General features: G+C 39.0%; 1 protein-coding gene across 1 annotated transcript; it reads left to right on the top strand.

Annotated features, from left to right (window-relative positions):
* Positions 1 to 1,265: 1,265 nt before the first annotated feature.
* Positions 1,266 to 8,108, top strand: KLRD1 (killer cell lectin like receptor D1). The gene is made up of 6 exons (XM_025930284.2): positions 1,266 to 1,493; positions 2,793 to 2,885; positions 3,304 to 3,375; positions 4,915 to 5,066; positions 5,872 to 5,975; positions 6,775 to 8,108. Exons 1-6 carry the CDS (start codon positions 1,487 to 1,489, stop codon positions 6,914 to 6,916), a joined length of 570 nt encoding a protein of 189 aa, XP_025786069.1. The 5' UTR covers positions 1,266 to 1,486; the 3' UTR covers positions 6,917 to 8,108.
* The last annotated feature ends 7,568 nt before the right edge of the window (positions 8,109 to 15,676 follow it).

Here is a 15,676-nt window from a genome sequence, read left to right as displayed (position 1 = left end):
TGAATCAGAACAATTTTAACTCATTTCTACCATTTGTTTAAAATAATGTAGTTTTGGGGCGCCTGGGTGGCGCAGTCGGTTAAGCGTCCGACTTCAGCCAGGTCACGATCTCGCGGTCCGTGAGTTCGAGCCCCGCGTCCGGCTCTGGGCTGATGGCTCAGAGCCTGGAGCCTGTTTCCGATTCTGTGTCTCCCTCTCTCTCTGCCCCTCCCCCGTTCATGCTCTGTCTCTCTCTGTCCCAAAAATAAATAAACGTTGAAAAAAAAATTTTTTTAAATAAAATAATGTAGTTTTTTCACATCTCTGAAATAACATGTGGAACCATATTAGAGGTATGAATGCAAAAATAGTCCATCCTTTTAAGAAAGAAGTTCTTCTTATGGCTGCATTTGAAACTCGTGCTGACCATACAAACTGTAGGACATGCCCAAGTGCTTCACCCACAAAGTTCTGTTGAATTCAGATGTCCCAGGATGGGATGTCTAACGACTTAGGAAGGAAGCGTTGCTTAATACCTTTGTGTGCTGATGTCTCCTAAGATGAGTACAGTTTGGCGCTGATTCATAATCCATAAGAGGATGGGCAAAGAGAGCGAGAGAGTTAGAGGGAGAGGGAGAGAAATGAGTCATGTGATTACTCATTTATTACAACAGAAAATGATCTGGGAGCAGGAGGTTAAATAGCTGAGTCTGGTGGCTTTCATTTACTTAACACGCGGAGTGCCCAGAGCTGGATAGGCAGAAATAAATAGGTGACAGTTTGTGTATTTGGGGCCGCAGGGACTGGGATTTACTTTACACGTTTGACTGTGTTTCTAACTAGCGCATTATGGACTCCTTACCATCTTAGGTCAGACATTCACTTAGCACCTGTTTTCGGGAGGATGGCTCTGTTTTCTCCCATAATCTGTTACATGTCTGGTGGTTCTGCTGCTCTTCTGAAGTCTTTTTTTGAGTTTAACTTGAGGTAACACCAAGGCAATTTGCATTTCATAGCATTTTACTAAAGGTAAAGCCTCAGGGTATGACATTTGAGACAAGAAAACAAAGGAAACAGTATAACAATTCATCTCGACCCAGATTACCAGTATGCTCAAAGGATGAAAACCCCAAATTTCCCATTTTCCAAATGATTTTTAAAGACGTCTTTGATGTTCATATGTTTAAAAAAAAATCCCTCTCATTTTCTTTTCTAATAGTCAAAGCGTTTGCATTACACATGAATGGTGAGAATTTCCTGTGTTGTGTTTCCGGAAACATTTTAGAAGTGACTTTACTACTTCTTGTCCATACTATGCATTCACCAATAGAAGATTCAAGAACTGCCCGAATATATCATTTTTCTTTTCTTTTTTTCTGTTAAGTTTCTTCATACATGACTTTTGAATTCTTTAGCTTCCAGCTCGGCTCCGTGAACCAACACAACACCATTCGTCTTGATTAAGCACAAATTGTGCTTTGCCAGCGTCGACACTGGAACATTCCTTATGGCAGGTATGTGAGGCCCAAGTCATCGCATTTTTAAAAATGAAATTAGCCAGAAAGGGTGTCTCATGGACATGGCTAATATCAGGGTGGTGCTTTTAGGGAAAAAAGTGGATGTTTTTAGGCTTTCCAGGTATCAGAACTTTCCAGTTCTGATTCTTCACCTGTAACTTAGAAATGATTTTTTTGGAGCTTTTCCAGCAGGTTTAAAGAGTGGCTTCTGACAGGGATAGCTCTAAACTCTAATGCGAACTGATAAATTATGAGCAACATAACGCTGGTGCAGAAGTAACTAGAAAATGCCACATATTAAGGACAATGCTTGCAAGTGTTCTTTTAACACTTGTTAAAGTGTTGAGGTTGTGACACCTCAAATCACCTAGATTAATAGTTTGGCACATTGGACTGTTTGTTAGTGACAATACTCTTCGAGAGGATGCTAATGTTAATGCCAAGTCTCCCAATTTTAAATTGTTTTAGCCTACAATGCCCAGAAGCAAGTAAGTTTTGGTAGGAGAAAGTGTAATGTTGTTGCAAAAAAATGGTTGTTTATATATCATAATTTAATGCATGGTGAAGTGAATCCAGGCCACTGAAGTATTACCCATGCATTGGTTGGGGAACCCCCTTCCCCAGCCTAGGTCCAGAAGGCTCCTGTGTTCCCTTACCTATAAAATCTCTACAAAGCTGCAAGCAGCCAGACATTTCTTTGGCAGAGAACACATTGAGATGAATAGAAGGGCACATTTCCAAGTCCTTTTGTGGGGGTGATCAAGTATGCTGGGTAAAAGACGCTGGGCCTAGCCAAGCTTTCATTGGCTTTCTGACTTAGATACATACCCGCTTTTATACCTCGAGACAAATAGCATTATTAATGGATCTTAAGTTTTCTCACCTACTTAATGGGACTCCTATTATCTTGTGGGTTTTGTCGAGAAAAGCAACACAAGCATCTGTTACATAAGCCCATAGAACACAACGTGATGCTACTTGATTTCCTCTTACCCCAAATGCCTAAGCTTCTTTGCTGAATTAGGAAATAAATTGTAAATCGATTTTACTGAGACAGGACTGGTAAAGGAGAAGAGTTAACAGATAATCTCGCTAAAGAATAAATTACACCACGTAAAGCTGTTGCTATTGGCTGGAGTTCTGAACGCGATATTCTCATTCTCCTGTTTCATTGGCAAGATGATTGGGCTACCAAATGAAAGAACTTCTTGGAGTCTCTCTCCCTGTGTTGCTTTTAAGAACTTCACCTCCCGGGTTTGTTTTCTGAGTCATCATTGGACCTCTCCTTTACCACAGCTTCTCAGATCAATCCATGGAATTTGATTTCCGGCATCTTAGGAGTAATCTGCCTTTCCTTGATGGCTACTACGGGGATTTTGCTGAAACATTGTAAGTTTTCTTTTTTTTTATTAATTTTTTAAATGTTTATTTTTTTTTGAGAGAGAGGGAGCGAGTGCGAGTGGGGGAGGGGCAGAGCGAGAGAAGGGGAGACACAGAATCCGAAGCAGGCTCCAGGCATTGAGCTGTCAGCACAGAGCCTGACGTGGGGCTGGAACTCACCAGCCATGAGATCATGACCTGAGCCGAAGTCGGATGCTTAGACTGAGCCACCCAGGCGCCCTGAAAAATTGTAAGTTTTTCCAGACAAGTTTTTATAAAGACCACAACTGTGATGAAACATTTAACTAAAAGGCTTCATTTTTTAAATTTTATTAATAATTTTATTTATTCATTTTATTAATGTGTAATATGTCATTATTTCATAAACTTGCATCTAAAGAAGTAAATGTCTAATTGTTTCTTACAGTACTTACTAAACAAAGTATTCAGCCAACGATGCCAACAATGTCTCCAGGACTAACCACAGAAATCCAGAAAGGTAGGTTTCATACTTTGGAAAACCTTAGTGTTGGTAGAGGATAGAATAAGCAGTTTCTTGTTTTTCTCACACAGAACATGATGTACACTTAGTAATACGAGTTCGCCTGATAATTGTAGGATAGTCACATTTCATTATTCTCTAATGTAAAAACTGTTAAATTACATTGAATGTGCATACTTTACCTATTTAAGCAATAAGGAACATATTAGCCTAAATGACATTTTTTTTTCTCATTAAGTGCCCATGTTACATTAGTGCTGTAACAAATCAAAAATAGATTACAGTAAATACTACAGTTAATCCTAATCGCCTGCCGGTTTGCTCATAACCCATACTTTTACATCTCTTTGACTTTGCTTCTGCTTCTTACCTGACTCACAATAGAGTGCACATGTTTCTGCAATTTTAGTCCCTACTTATCCAGGGAAAGCCAGCTCAAAGTCCAATTTTTTAGGTATTTTTTCCAAACGCTCTCCAAACTGTCTCACCATCTTCTGTGATCATGTAACACTTAATTTACCTTTTTTTTCTTCCCTTAGCATTTTTGCATCCCTAATGAGATTCTGACATATCACGTTGTGTAAGGTGAAAGTATAGGAGAAATTGATCTGATACACACATATGTTGCAATATGTTACTGCCATAACATTAAGTAGTACCTCTATCATGTCACATAATTACCATTTCTTTTTTTGTGGCGAAAACATTCAAGATCTACTTTTTTTTTTTTTTTTTTTTTTTTTTAGCAACTTACAAGTATATAATACAGTATTTCTAACTATGACCTTAACTCTGTGCATTAGATCCCCTGGACTTATTCACCTTCTAACTGGAAGTTTGTCCCCTTTGACCAACATCTCTCCATTTACCCCACTCTCCAGCTCCTGGGAACCACTACCTTTCTACCCTACCTACACTTCGGCACCACTCATTTGAAAAAGATTTGAGTGCCTACCCTGTGTCTTGACTTTCATCACCGAGGATAGCAAATGTTCAAGACGCTATCACTGTCCAACTGTAGGAGTAGACTTCAAGCTAATTGTTTCATTTATCTTTATTTTGAAAATAAGATATCCCAAACACTGGAATTTTCTCCCAATATGCCATATGCTTTTCTGACTCAGGAAATAGTTTCCCTTCAATACCTCTTTCATCTAGTTCACACAGCGGAGCTCAATTATGAGTCACATCCTTGAAATCTCTTCTAAGTCACCCTGCAATTTACACTCTGCTACCCAATATTCTAACATACTTACTTATTCTCTTGCATACTTACCTAAGTTATCATGAAATATAATTGACAAATGATTGGAAATGACAGAGTTCCGACTCTATCTCTAGAATATAATCGCTTTTAGGAAAAAAGGTTAAGTCTGACTTGTTTGCATTAATGTCCCCTGAACTAAGGTACGCATAGTAGATTCTCGAAGAATATTTGTGGGAAATGGTGCATAAGTAACAAATGATTTTTGGGTGGGTAAATAGCATTGAAAAAATTGAATGTCATCACGTATGTTTTGGTTTTTTTTCTCCTAGAAGCTGACTGTTGTTCTTGCCAAGAAAAGTGGATTGGGAACCAATGCAACTGCTACTTCTTTTCTACTGAATTCAAAACTTGGGAAGAGAGTCGTGATTTCTGTGCTTCTCAGAATTCCAGTCTACTTCAGATTCAAAACACAGATGAATTGGCATGTATTTAATTCTGGTTTCCTACATTTTTTTTTTTTTGATGTATGAAAATATGCTAAGTAAGCGGTATACTTAGATTTATCTTTAAGTGGGCAGTAAATGGATGGTTATATTTGAACTAATGACTTAAATAATTCGCGACACCTTGAAACAATCATTATAAAACCTACATAAAATTGATTTATATCATAGGAATAAATATCAAGTTGGAGTACAGATAAAGTACAAGGAACTTTTTGGAGAGAATTCAAAGAACAAATAAAGGCCATTATTTTTATGCAAAGACTAATAAAACAAGTTTGTAAGTTTTAGTTTGTAAATTGAATTTATAATTTCTTTTGTAATATATGTCTTTCGTCATCATTCCGAGATATAATGTGCAATAAGTACGGAAAGTATGATCAAAAAATTACTCAATTTAAGAAAAGGTGAAAAACTTCCGAATATAAGTTGAGTCAAGTATATCTATGAAATTTACTTCTCAAGATACTGTTGATGTGGGATTGAATTTGATTGTAATCTTCTGTGAAGGAGGTGTTCCAGGAAAACTCTAACTTTTTTCTAACGTTTTTTATTCCTTTGAGAAGGAATATTTTATGGTATTTGTTTATTGATCACAAATGAATGGGCCTGATAAGGAAGAAAATATGAGGCAAGTGCCTATACTTTTTAAACTGGACATTAAGAATTATCTCAGTTTGTGTGATTAGAAGTCTCAATCTGATGCTGCCACTTTGTTAAAAGTACATTATTCCCAGAGTAGATTCAGATTAGATTAATGTGTTTGTCTATGTTTCCAATCAGCATTTTATGAGGTCCAGTGCAAACTTTTACTGGATTGGGCTCCGTTACAGTGAAAAACATCGTGCCTGGTTGTGGGAAAACAACTCCAACGTCTCCCAAGATCTGTAAGTTTCTGGCAGTCAAGGTCTTTTTAGTTCTTTGTGCGTTTATCTGTAGATCTCACCAGAGAATGTGACATTCGGGAACACTGTAGCAAGGATAACCTAAGGCATGCAAGTACAGAAAAGAGAGGAGATATAACAGAACATGAATTTTAGCTCCATCTAGAACATTCAAATTTATGCTCAAATGTCATGAGGTTAGTGTATTTGTGACCATGAAACAGCTTTCAGCATTTTTCTTTTTTTCTGCCTTGTGTAAGCATTCGGATGTGTATGTGCATCTACAGGTGTTCACATTCACAGAGCTGTCCAGGGAAAATAGTATATGTTATTTTCTATTCTCTTATTAAGCCCGATATTCTCAGCATCCTCCCATATTTCAAATATTCTGAGCTTATTTTCTGTATATTTGTAAGCTTTGGATCTCATTTTCATTCATAAGCATGGGTTTTGCAGCGTCAGACAGTGACAAATTTTATGCTTGGATTTGTTTTCCTGGACTACATTAGCCAGTACATCTCTAAACAAAATAGAAGCAAAGTATATTGTATATCAAAACCATTAATAACAACAGCAGAAAGAGAAAATCTTTGGCCTCAATGCTGTTGATTATAGGGACAACAACAGTTTTTGTCATATTGCACTCTGGAATCGTGAAAACGGGGCTTCTGAGTAAAAAAATGGGCTCATTATGTTAATATCGCATTCAAGTGCTTTTAAAAGTTCTGTCATTTAATTAAAAACACTACTCTTGAATATTATTCCCTTTTCTAATATGTCAACATTTTATTTTTTGTTACAGATTGCCGTTAATTCAAAATTTAAATACAAAGAAATGCGTAGTGTATAGCCCAGATCGAAGTGCTTTGGATGAACTCTGTGAAAGTACATATCGTTTTATATGTAAGCAACAGCTGAGGCGCCCGGGTGGCTCAGTCGGTTGAGCCTCCGACTTCGGCTCAGGTCATGATCTCGCCGTTTGTGAGTTTGAGCCCTGTGTCAGGCTCTGTGCTGACAGCCCAGAGCCTGGAGCCTGCTTCAAATTCTGGGTCTCCCTCTCTCTCTGCCCCTCCCCTACTCATGCTCTCTCTCTCTCTCTCTCTCTGTCAAAAATAAATAAACATTAAAACAATTTTACATGTAAGCAACAGCCTATTTAGGTGTTTCTTGGAGTGGAAGGGGTGGGTAATGAAGGTTCAGCAGTACTAAGAATATGACTTTACCTCTTGTATTGTTGCTAATTACCTGCCTTAGGGATCTGTAAAATGTTTCAAATTATGTCTTATGACACAATTTTCATATATTTGAAATCCTGTGTTTTAACATTGATGAAATTCCCTACGACCCAGCAATTGCACTACTCGGTTCTTGTCCAAGGGATACAGGTTTCGAAGGGACTGTTTCGAAGGGACACATGCACCCCAATGTTTAGAGCAGGGCTGTAGACAATAGCCCAAGTATGGAAAGAGTCCAAATGTCCATTGACAGGTGAATGGATAAAGAAGACGTGGTATATATGCCCAGTCGAGTGTTAGCAGTCAAAAAGAATGAAATCTTGCCATTTGCGACGATGTGGATGGAACTAGAAGGTATTCTGCTAAGCGAAATTAGTCAGTCAGAGAAAGACAAATATCATATGGCTGCATTCATATGAGGAATTTAAGATACAAAATGGATGAACATAAGGGAAGGGGAGCAAAAATAATATAAAACAAGGAGGGGGACAAAACATAAGAGACTCTTAAATACAGAGGACAAACAGGCTTGCTGGAGAGATTGGGTGGGGGGGATGGGCTAAATGGGCAAGGGGCGTTACGGAAATCACTTGCTGGGATGAGCACTGGGTGTTGTATACAGGGGATGAATCACTGGAATCTACTCCTGAAATCATTATTGCACTATATGCTAACTAACTTGGATGTAAATTTAAAAATAAATAAATAAATAAATAAATAAATAAATAATAAAATGGATGAAATTTGTGCACCTATACCTGAAATTATAAAGCATCAAGGTCTAGAAAAGAATATTTTGATTTAATGCATATGTTCAATATTACATGTAATATATTTGTATGTGCATATTCTGGTAAATTTTCTCTGTAGAAATTCAAATAAAATAATTCATGTCAACTGATTCGTATCACTGTCATTTCAGTTCTTTGTAAGGCACACTGAGTTGGAAAGTCCTATCTTCACCTTACTTTTCTGGAACTTAGTTCTTTCTGGATGTCTATATATCTATTTGTTTTAATTTAGAGCTTAGAGTGTCATATGACATCTTTCTCATGTGTATCACCCAACTTTAGAAGGGAACATATTTGTGTTTCTTCTCTTGATGGTCTTGAGCTCTGCAGAACAATTTTGAATCTTTGTCCAAATAGGTGATTCCCTATTTGGGAATCTATGGCTTTTAGATTTTGCAAGGGTAAATAGAATCTAAGCCCTGATCACATAAATTTGCAATACTTATTTTTTCACTCTACAATCTCTCTTGCCTTATGCTTATCCATCAGTAAAAAGTCACTCAGGTGTACATTGAAGATATTAATCTTTAATAAATCCCAAACCTTTTCCCCAAAAGTTGTGTCAAATATTGAACAATTCCCTTTCTCTGTGGGGGAGGAACAAACCACTTAACTGTGGGGATTCTGAGTGTGTCATCGAAGGGGTGAGAACATAATAAGGCCACGTATCTATGACCTGGATGGGGTTTTCCTAATCTCACACATATAAAAAGCCAATTCTCTTTTGTAAAACTATTGTATGTACATCTTAAAAATTTTATATTGATGTGTCTCTTTGCTTTCTATTTCTATATTTCAATTGAATTATAATAATTAAGAACCTCAAGTTGATTTTTAATAGTCAGGAAGAGAAAGGGGCCTTGTGTGTTTTAGTTCTTAAAATATAAATATAATAAGACAACCAGGTGAACTTTTCACATTCTCATATGAAGATTAGGAGAAGTATGACTAAGTTTTATCATGAAAAAGACAAGATGATATAAATCAAACGTGTAACTTGGACTAGGAGAACACACATTGCCCTCTCTGGGTATCTAAAATGTTTGGGCTTTGTTGTCCATGTAAATTCCAAATATTCAATTACATTAACAATAGCATAGGTAAGCTAATAATGAAAATCACTAGTTTTCTGTCCCAATATCCCACCTTCCACTCCTCCTCCCATAAGGCAATTTTCCTCTGGGTTTTTTGTTTGCTTTTCTACTTAGAGTGGTTTTCTCTGTAGTGAAGCAAGGATAGTCTACTTTTTATAATTTTGTCCAGGATGAATCTGTGAGGTGCCTAGAGCTCAATTTGCCTTTTTACTGAGAACTCACATATATTCATTATGATCTCAAGTGCAATGAGGAAACAGAAGGTGCTAAATACGATGGATGGGATCTAATTTCAGAGAGTAATCTATGTCAAGAATTGTCTCTATTGAGATGGGAAAATTCCTGTAGCCTCCCAATTATAGCTCAGGTGTTCTTTTCAAACCCCATATCATTTTCGGGCCTTATGATGGAAAGGAGAGTGCTAGTCCCCCACAGTAGTATGTCTTTCTCATAGCATCATCCTATCATATTGGTGACACTGAGTCTATGACCGTCAGGCACACACTTTATCTATCTATCATCTATATCTATCTATCTATCTATCTATCTATCACCTATCTATCATCATCATCTAGCTATCTATTTTTACTTTAGAGAGAGAGAGAGAGGACAAATAGGGAAGAGGGGCAGAGAGAGGGAGAATCTTAAGCAGGTTTCTCGCTCAGCTCAGAGCACAATGCGGGGCTCCATCCCAAGACGCTGGGATTATGACCCAAACCAAAATCAAGAGTCGGACGCTCAGCTGACTGAGCCACCCAGTTGCCCCAACCACATTTCATTTTTACTATTCTTCCTCCCACTTTTACCTGCAGGCTGCTTTCCTTCGTCCTGAAAATATCTTTGTCATCACTGGGATAGGAAAGACTTCTTTTATGTAAAGGTCTTTCTACCAAACATCTCTTTTCCCGTCTAACATGTAATTTCTGATATATTTTGGCGGGGGGGGGGGGGGGGGAGACACATTATTTTACTTTTGTTCTCTGTTTTTCTGTTATGAAATGGGCTAATGCACATCGATGGATCTAGCTGAATAAATATCTCAGGGTTGAATGTAAAACTAATGACAGAGGGTGAGGAAATGTTCAAAACAAAACCCCACAAAATAACAATATAATATGCCAAGAGTCAGCTTATCCTTCCTTAATTTTATCCTGGGTGTATCCTAGGTGTATTACCCTCAATATGTGTAATACATGTTACATTTTGTTGCATATCAAATTATGGTAGATTTAGGGGCGCCTGGGTGGCGCAGTCGGTTAAGCGTCCGACTTCAGCCAGGTCACGATCTCGCGGTCCGGGAGTTCGAGCCCCGCGTCGGGCTCTGGGCTGATGGCTCAGAGTCTGGAGCCTGTTTCCGATTCTGTGTCTCCCTCTCTCTCTGCCCCTCCCCCGTTCATGCTCTGTCTCTCTCTGTCCCAAAAATAAATAAAAGTTGAAAAAAAATTAAAAAAAAAAAGAAAAAACAAATTATGGTAGATTTATAGTATCTATGGGTCAGGAGCTGGGCCTGGCTTAGTCCTTAGTTCAGTGCTTCACAAGGCTGGAATCAAGGTCTTGGCCAGGCTGCATTCTTATCTGAAACTCAGAGTCCTTTTCCAACTTTATTCAAGCTGGTGGCAGAATTCAGTTCTTTTCGGTTGTAGGACTTAGGACTTAGACCCTCACCCCCCCAGTGGCTGCCCCCTCCATAGACAGTCACTCCGGGAATGCTTACTTCTTCAGGCCAGAAGGTGCCCACTCCTCTCTCTTTCTCACCTCTGGAGTCTTTTTCTTTTTAAGTATTCAACTAATTAAGTCGGGTGTACCTACAATATTCTCTTTTGACTAACTAAAAATTGACTAATTTGTAACCTTAATCACACCTGAAAAATAGCCAAATCTTTCCATTTAGTGTAATCTAATCACAGAGCAACCCCCCATCACCTTCATAAATCCCACTGAAACTCGAGGGCAGGGGACTGTATAGACATACACCAGGTCATGGGAATTTGAGAGTCATCTGTCTACCATACGAACGTCCCCTAAAATGTACATTGTAAGTGCTGCTACATAGTTTATTGCATTTAAACATTACTTTTTGATTCCTGGTGAGATAACCAGGAATTGAATTCATAAAAGTGAGGACAAATAATACTTTTTTAAAATTTTTTTCCAATATATTAATTCTTAATTCCTCCATTACTGAGGACAGTTTAAGTTACCTATTAAAGACGGAGTTTTTGTATAGCTGGCTTGAGACAGCTCTTTGCTTATCTTCAGAGATACTTAAGAATTGGTGGTTTTTCGTTTGTTTTGTTTTGTTTGAAACGGGCTCCACATGGGGTCTGTACTCAGAACCCTGAGATCAAGACCTGAGCTGAGATCAAAGGTTGGATGTTTGACCCACTGAGATGCCCAGGTGCCCCTAAAAGTTGGTTTTTGACTCTTGGCCATGATTAGGGCAGTGAGTTAGCTACCTAACTAAATAACTAAGTTAGTTAACAGAAAAACTAACAGAAAAAAACTTATGGTAAGTTTTTTTAAAGTTCAAACTTCCTGTGTAGCACCTAGAACCAATTTGTTTATTTATAACTTATACTTGAGATAATTGGTTAGATATCCTGTCTCCGCTATGTAACCAGACTCTGCAGTAAACTTCTGCCTGAGCTCTCCTAAAACCAAGTTTTGTCACATAAATACCAGCACAAATATCAGCAGTTTCATTTGGGTATGAATCATACCTTTGTGGAAGTAAGAACACTGGGGAGTTTGGTCCTGCATGTTTTTTTCGTCCCAAATTCTTACTTGAATTCCCTCCTGTTGTATTATATCATTTGCCTTTTTTAAAAGCTTTCTATGGGTATGCTAATTGAAGCCTTATGATTTCTTTCAGTTACCTAAATCTTTGGAATATCTAAATCCCCGTTTCCATTTCCACAATTTTAGGCCTTTTGAACTTTTTCTCTTTATATCTTAGTGCAGGGGTTAGAAAGCTTTTTCTGAAGAACTGGATTGTAAATATTTCCAACTTTGTGGACCAGTCTCTGTGGAACTATTCAAGTCTGCCATTGTGGTGCAAAAGAAGGCATTGATAATACATAAATGAACGGTTTGGCTGTGTTACAAAAGAACTTCATTTCCAAAAACAGATGGTGGGATAGATTTGGTCTAACAGGCCATAGATTGCAAACCCTTGCCAAAGTGTCCAAAATGAGAACATGTAGGCACCAATCCTACTTTCCTTCTTGCCTTATCACATCTTATTAGTCGTAAATGTACTTATAAAATTTGCCGTATAGAACCAGTTGTGTCCTGGGGTGCTTGGGTGGCTCAGTTGGCTAAGCATCCCACTCGTGATTTCGGCTCAGGTCATGATCTCACGGTTTGTGAGTTCAAGCCTCACATGGGGCTCTGTGCTGACAGTGCAGAGCCTGCTTGGGATTCTCTCTCTCTCTCTCTCTCTCTCTCTCTTTTTCTCCCTCTCTTTCTTCCCTGCCCACACTTGTGCGCTCTCTCTCTCAGAGTGAAATGAATACACTTAAAGAAAACAGTTGTGTCTGATATTATGCGTTCATTTTAAAAGGTGAAAATCCATAAAGTATGTGTGTTAGCCAAACTACAAGGTATCTGCCAGTGATACTCAGCTTCTGGTGTACCTACTTTTACATAATTTCCTTCCACACTGTACCAGGGTTGATCTGGGTCACCAGTGGAATACAGCAGAAATGAAAATATGCCACTTCTAAGGCTAAATCATATAAGATAGTATGGCTTCTTCTCTTCTCTCTCCCCTATCACTTGATCTGGGGGAAGCCAGCTACTGTATGATGAGAAACTCTGCTGATAGGACCATGTGACAAGGAACTGAAGCCTCTTATGGACAGCCAGCAAGCAAGTGAAGTCCAACTGCAAGTAATGAGACCTCTTCTTCTTTAACAGCCTCCGACTCTCCAGCCCTAGACAAGCCTTCAGAGGACACAGGCCCAGCCAGCCTCTTGATGGAAACCTCACCAGACACCATGAGCCAGATTCGTTCTTCTGAGTTGTTTAAAGATTCCTAACCCTCAGAAATTGTGTGATATAATACCTGTTTATTTCTAAGCTACAAAGTGTTGGGATAATGCATTACATGGCAATAGATGATTCAGATTTTGGCACTCAGAAGAGAGGAACTACCATAAAGAAAAAAAATAAGCTGAGTGCTTGAACCATGGCAGTGGATAGAAGCTGGAAGGTCTAGAAAGACTGAAGGCTTCTACTGAAGGCTTACAGGGACATGAGAAACATGTTAGAAAAAGGGGATGATGATGACTGCCAGGCTACCCTACCGTCATTGTTCTCACTGAGGCTGGATTATGCTGGGTGTCATCAGCACTCTGAAAGGCTAGACAGAATCTGGTCATTTGGGTGGCCCCGGGAAAAGTTAGGGCATTTAGACACTCAGTCTACCCCCTCCCTCCCACAGGGAAAGCTGAGAACTGGGAGTTTCCTCCTGATTGAATAGACTTGAACCAGGGGTAAACATTATGACAAGAGGGCGTCTCAGTTTTTCCTGCTGGCTTCCAAGTGGGTAGTTTTGCATTCACCCAGGCTGCATAAAACCTCTCAGTTTTAGAATTTCTCACAAAGGGATTTTGCCTGTGAATTGTTATTGAATTGGTGTGTTTGTGGTTGGAAGTAGGGTCTGGGATTTCCTATTTTGCCATCTTACTGATGTCATGTGGTTAATTTTTTCCCCTAGAAGTATAAATAAAAATAAGCATATTATAGATTTATAATTTACATGCATATATATATATATATATATATATATATGGCCTTAAGTGATATAAAATAGAGATTAATTCACTCTATCTCTAACTTATATCTAAATCAGATTTGAATTACACTCAAATGCAGTTTAACTGGATTTAAATGGACACAAATATCACCCTGTGTGAGTGTAAGATTCATCTCATGACCGGGAGAGGGATTGCCATTGTAAACAGTGCCATAAAATAGCTTCTTATGGCACCAGCTAGGGCTTTTAATATTCTCTAATTACCTGCTGAAGTTTTCTGAACAATATTCTTCGAGATGCTTCTAGCTCCTACAAAACCTATGTTGCAGGGGCGCCCAGTGGCTCACTCGGTTGATCGGCCAACCTCTGGTCAGGTCATGATCTCACGGCTTGTGAGTTCGCGCTCATGGCTTGTGAGTTTGAGCCCCACGTCGGGCTCTGTGCTGACAGCTCAGAGCCTGGAGCCTGCTTCGGATTCTTTGTCTCTCTTTCTCTCTCTCTCTGCCCCTCCCCTGCTCATACTCTGTCTCTCAAAAGTCAACATTAAATAAATAAGTAAATAAAACCTATGTTGTAAAATCCAGTGTGCTTGCTACTCTTTCTCTGTACATTTTTCCCTGACCTTGCATTAAAGTTGTTAGAGTTACATTTTTCAGCCATTATGGGCTAAAAGAGCCGTTAAAACAGAAAATTGGGGCGCCTGTGTGGCTCGGTCGGTTCAGCAGCCGCCTCTCAATTCTGGCCCAGACCATGATCCCTGGGTGGTGGGATTGAGCCCCACGTAAGGCTCTGCATTGCCTTTGGAGACTGCTTGGGATTTTTCTCTCTCTCGCCCTCTCTGCCCCTCCCCCACCCTCACACATTCTCTCTCTAAAAAACAGAAACAAAACAGACAAAAACATTATATAAATGACACAGAGGTACCGCGAGAGAGCCAATGCGTACATGGAGAACTTAGCCACTTCAGGTTAACATTTTAGAATTGCTTATTCACTGAAAACGTAGGAGTCTCCGTGCAGGCTGTTACTGGATGAGAATATGAGGTGCATTTTAGAGGAAGGATCTAAAAGAAAGGGTGCTTTCAGAAACACACTGGCTAAGCCTCCAGTTTCATACTGCAAGGACACTGCCTGATTTCAAACACCCCCATCCCTCCCACAGATACATAAAATCAATAAGAAAAGCCAATGCAACCACGCAAGACCCATGCCCTTTCAGCATCGGATGGTTCAGAGCACCACCACTTTCAAATCAGCTGTACGTAGAGAAAAGAAATTTAACAGGGCTCTTTCTCCAGACTACTGCTTAATGCAAATGGTGCAGCGCCGGGGGGATTCGTCCTTAAAATATTCTATGAAAAAGACAACAGAAGACGTCGATGAAGCACAGACATCATCAATCCAGGAAGATTAAACTGCACTCATAAATTCCGGGGCACTTCACGTAGTTTGGGACTTGGTCGTTCATAGGGGGTTTGGAACGTAAGACATGTGAGAAACTTGGAAAAACACTTTTTTTTTTTTCCTGTGAGAGAAAGAGAATAAAGAAGAGGCGATGCCTCTTAGAGATGTGGCTGAAAGTAAAAAAGAAGAAGAAAAGAAGAATTCTGAGGATTTAAGGATCCCGAAGAAAGAAGAAAAAAGATCTGCCTTTGCCTGCTCCTCCCCACCGCACCTTGCGCGTCGACATCCAAAAAGGAAACTGCACAGAAAAGCACAGAGTGGACAGAAGAGGGAGCTCTCTAACTAGGAACCTTGATCATTAAATGAATAAAAATGGAAAAAAAAAAAAAAAAAAAGAACCCCAAAAACCAAAAAAAAAAAAA

Source organism: Puma concolor, chromosome B4 (genome assembly GCF_028749965.1).
Source record: "Puma concolor isolate L17-30 chromosome B4, mPumCon1.1.hap2, whole genome shotgun sequence".
Taxonomy (NCBI): domain Eukaryota; kingdom Metazoa; phylum Chordata; class Mammalia; order Carnivora; family Felidae; genus Puma; species Puma concolor.
This window is presented reverse-complemented; position numbering and strand designations above follow the sequence as displayed.

What these genes read in the sequence shown, in the direction of transcription:
- KLRD1 (XM_025930284.2), top strand. An exon ending in GGGGATTTTGCTGAAACATT is followed by an intron (nt 2,886 to 3,303) that starts GTAAGTTTTCTT and finishes TGTTTCTTACAG; the next exon opens with TACTTACTAAACAAAGTATT. An exon ending in TCCAACGTCTCCCAAGATCT is followed by an intron (nt 5,976 to 6,774) that starts GTAAGTTTCTGG and finishes TTTTTGTTACAG; the next exon opens with ATTGCCGTTAATTCAAAATT.